Source organism: Lynx canadensis, chromosome A1 (assembly GCF_007474595.2).
Source record: "Lynx canadensis isolate LIC74 chromosome A1, mLynCan4.pri.v2, whole genome shotgun sequence".
Lineage (NCBI taxonomy): Eukaryota > Metazoa > Chordata > Mammalia > Carnivora > Felidae > Lynx > Lynx canadensis.
In genome coordinates, this window is record NC_044303.2 from 109,712,959 (window position 1) to 109,716,463 (window position 3,505).

The 3,505-nt window shown below is 58.1% G+C and overlaps 1 protein-coding gene across 1 annotated transcript; it reads left to right on the forward strand.

Moving 5' to 3' along the window:
* Positions 1-445: 445 nt before the first annotated feature.
* SOWAHA (sosondowah ankyrin repeat domain family member A) lies at positions 446-3,304 on the forward strand. Its single transcript, XM_030299547.1, has one exon. The coding sequence runs from the start codon at positions 446-448 to the stop codon at positions 2,153-2,155; it is 1,710 nt and encodes a 569-aa protein (XP_030155407.1). The 3' UTR covers positions 2,156-3,304.
* The last annotated feature ends 201 nt before the right edge of the window (positions 3,305-3,505 follow it).

Here is a 3,505-nt window from a genome sequence, read left to right on the forward strand (position 1 = left end):
TTCCCGGCTTGGGAGGGGTGCAGTGGATAATTTCCGCTCCCCCACTCCCTCCCCGGCCCTGGTGACAACCGTCACCTGTAAGGCGAGCACCGAGCACGGGCGATGGAGCCCGGCGCCCATTGGACAGAATACAAAGGCAGAAACCTACCCCGAAGACTGGGGGCCTGGCGCGGCGGAGGCGGTGGGCGCGCGCCGCGGCCCCCCGCACCTTTCTCCAGGAGACACCCGGGCCCCGCGGCGCGGGCGTGACCGGGGTCCAGCTTCATGGTCACGCCCGTCCCGCCTCAGTGAAAACAGGTGAGCGTGGCGGAGGAGGACGTGACTCCCGGAACCTCTGCTCCGGCTAGTCCCAGCGGGCGCGGCGACGTCCACCTGCCCCGGCAGCCGGGAACCGAGGGCGGGTGGCAGGGGGTGGCCTCCGCTCTCCCGCGGGACGGGACTGACCATGGCGCTAGCCGCCGCGGCCGCCGCCGCGGCCGCCGGAGTGAGCCAGGCGGCCGTGCTGGGCTTCCTGCAGGAACACGGCGGCAAAGTGCGCAACTCGGATCTGGTGAGCCGCTTTAAGCCGCTCCTGGATGCCGGCGACCCGCGCGGCCGTGCCGCCCGCAGGGACCGCTTCAAGCAATTTGTCAACGACGTGGCTGTGGTGAGGGAGTTTGACGGCGTCAAGTTCGTGGTGCTGAGGAAGAAACCTAGGCCCCGGGAGGGACCAGAGTCCCTGGCCTCGTGCGTCCCCGGCACCCCCGAGATACCAGACCCTCCGTCGAACATCACTTCCGTCTCACAGGGGGAAACCCCCGGCTCGGGGGTTCCATCCCTGCCTGCAGAGCAGCAGTTGGTGGAACCACTTGAGGACCCGACCCAGCCATTAGAGCCACAGGACACCCCCGGGGATCCGGCCTCTGAGCCCACTCAGCCGAACGGGGAGCTGTTGTTAGGTCTGGCCCAGCAGTCAGGGGGACCCTCCGACTCCCAGATTCCAGCCTTTGAGCTAGAACTGCCCTCTGAGGGACTCTCTGCAGACGTGGCCCCGCCGTCTAGGTCACCGTCGGAGGAGGTCTTGTCCCAAGCGGAGTCGCCGGACCAGGAACCTGGGCATGGAGCCACGAAAGAAGCTCTACCACTCCCTCGGCACGCGCCGCCGCCAAAGCCCTGCATGCTGCCGGTGCGCTGCGTTCCGGCCCCCTCCGCGCTCCGGATCCGGGCCGAGGAACAGGGCCTGCGCCGGCAGCTGTCGGAAGAACCGAGCCCCCGGAGCTCCCCACTGCTGCTGCGGCGGCTCTCGGTGGAAGAGTCTGGCCTGGGCCTCAGCCTGGGCCCGGGCCGCTCCCCACACCTGAGGCGCCTGTCGCGCGCCGGCCCGCGCCTGCTGAGCCCAGACACCGAGGAAGTGCCCGCCGCGCCGCCGCCGTCCGCCGTGCCTCTGGAGCCGACCGAGCACGAGTGGCTAGTGCGGGCGGCCGCGGGCTGCTGGACCCACCAGCTGCACGGGCTGCTGCTGCGCGACCGCGGCCTGGCGGCCAAGCGCGACTTCATATCTGGTTTCACGGCCTTGCATTGGGCCGCCAAGAGCGGAGACCGGGAGATGGCGCTGCAGCTGGTGGAGGTCGCGCGGCGCGGGGGCGCGCCTGTCGACGTGAACGCGCGCTCACACGGCGGCTACACGCCACTGCACCTGGCCGCTCTGCACGGCCACGAGGATGCCGCCGTGCTGCTGGTGGTGCGCCTGGGTGCGCAGGTGCATGTGCGTGACCATAGCGGGCGGCGCGCCTACCAATACCTGCCCCCCGGCGCCTCCTACGCGCTCCGCCGCCTGCTCGGCGACCCAAGCCTTCGAAGCTCTAGCGAGCTCGATGCTACCGGAGCTAGTGGTGGCACGCTTGCGACCCGGCGCCCGGTGCAAGTGGCTGCCACCATCCTCAGTTCCACCACCAGCGCGTTTCTGGGTGTCCTGGCCGACGACCTGATGCTCCAAGACCTGGCTCGGGGCTTGAGGAAGTCAGGCTCCTTGAGCAAGTTCTTGGGTGCCTCGCCCATGGCTCCACGTAAAAAGACTAAGACCCGCAGTGGCCTACCGGCTTTTTCAGAAATCTCTCGTCGACCTACTCCGGGGCCCTTCGCTGGGCTAGTGCCCAGCCTGCCTCCCACAACCTGACGGTCCCTGAGGCTCAGCTTGGTTGATGTAACCCAGCCTGCCCCTCAGTCCAAGCCTGCCCAGAACAGTGGCTCAACACCTGTGGCTACATCCTATTTCCAGCTTTCTCCACTGCAGCCTGTTTTACCCAGGTGGGCCTACGCCTCTAGCTTCTGCGTGAAGCTTGATCTGTCTGCGAAGATGGGAATCGAGATCTGAGAGAGCGCCACCTATAACAAATTCCAGAAATCAGGCTTGAACTTGGGAGACTTGAATTTTAGGATCAGAAGTTAAGGGCCCCTGCATGAGTTACCCGGACCTCTGCATCTACACACTCCCAAGCCAGAACTAGAGCAAGGGTTTCTAAATGTTGTGTGGTGTTGGATAGTTTGTGAGCTTTAAGATACAGAGTGGTTTTGTAATCTGATGCTTTTATCCTATTTTTAAATTGAAATGAGGTAAAACAATTTTCATAATAGCCTTTTGAAATTATATTTTTCCATTTTTAGGCAAAATGCTCATTTTCAATCTTTTGCTGAATATTTTGGAGTTCTATTTAAAAAAACAGATGATCAAGATCTAAAGGAAATTAATCCCAACCAACAAAACCCTTAAACCTTTACCTACCTCATTTTAGGCGTTCAAGATTCTAGAGAGTCTTGGAGACAGAATGTGACCATTGTGAATGTAATTAATTTCAGTTGTGCTGTGAATGCTAAATATTAGGAAGCAAGTGCATCTTGGGAGAAAGAATGATTTAACTGAGAGAAAGAGGCATTTTGGTAAATACATTTAATTTGTGGTTGTCTTTATGATGAAATACAAAATGTCTTTGGCACTGGTGGGTGATTTTTTTGATTTGGCATGAATATTTAATTTTTTAAGTGTGATTTATTTGTGAATGCACCATTATGCCATGTTCCTGAATCTGGTTTTTCAAATCTGGCTGAGCCTTTCGATGCAGTACGTAAATATTCAAAGAAAAAAATGTCATAGCATTACACCAGAAAAATAACTGGTTAAATAATAGTGGGTACACTTAAAGAGCTACTATTTTATGTGAAAATTCTATAAAAACAAAAAGTATGTTATATCCATCTTTAAAAGCCATCTGAAAGCGGGCGCCTGAGTGGCTCAGTAGGTTGAGCGTCTGACTTCAGCCCGGGTCGAGCCCCGCGTCGGACTCTGTGCTGACAGCTCAGAGCCTGGAGCCTGCTTGGGATTCTGTGTCTCCCTCTCTCTCTGCCCCTCTCCTACTCATGCTCTGTCTCTCTCTCTCTGTCAAAAATAATCATAAAAGCCATCTGAAAGCAAACAACTTATTCCAAAATAGCAAATGTAGAATTTCTTTGCTCAGTGAACTTAGAGGAA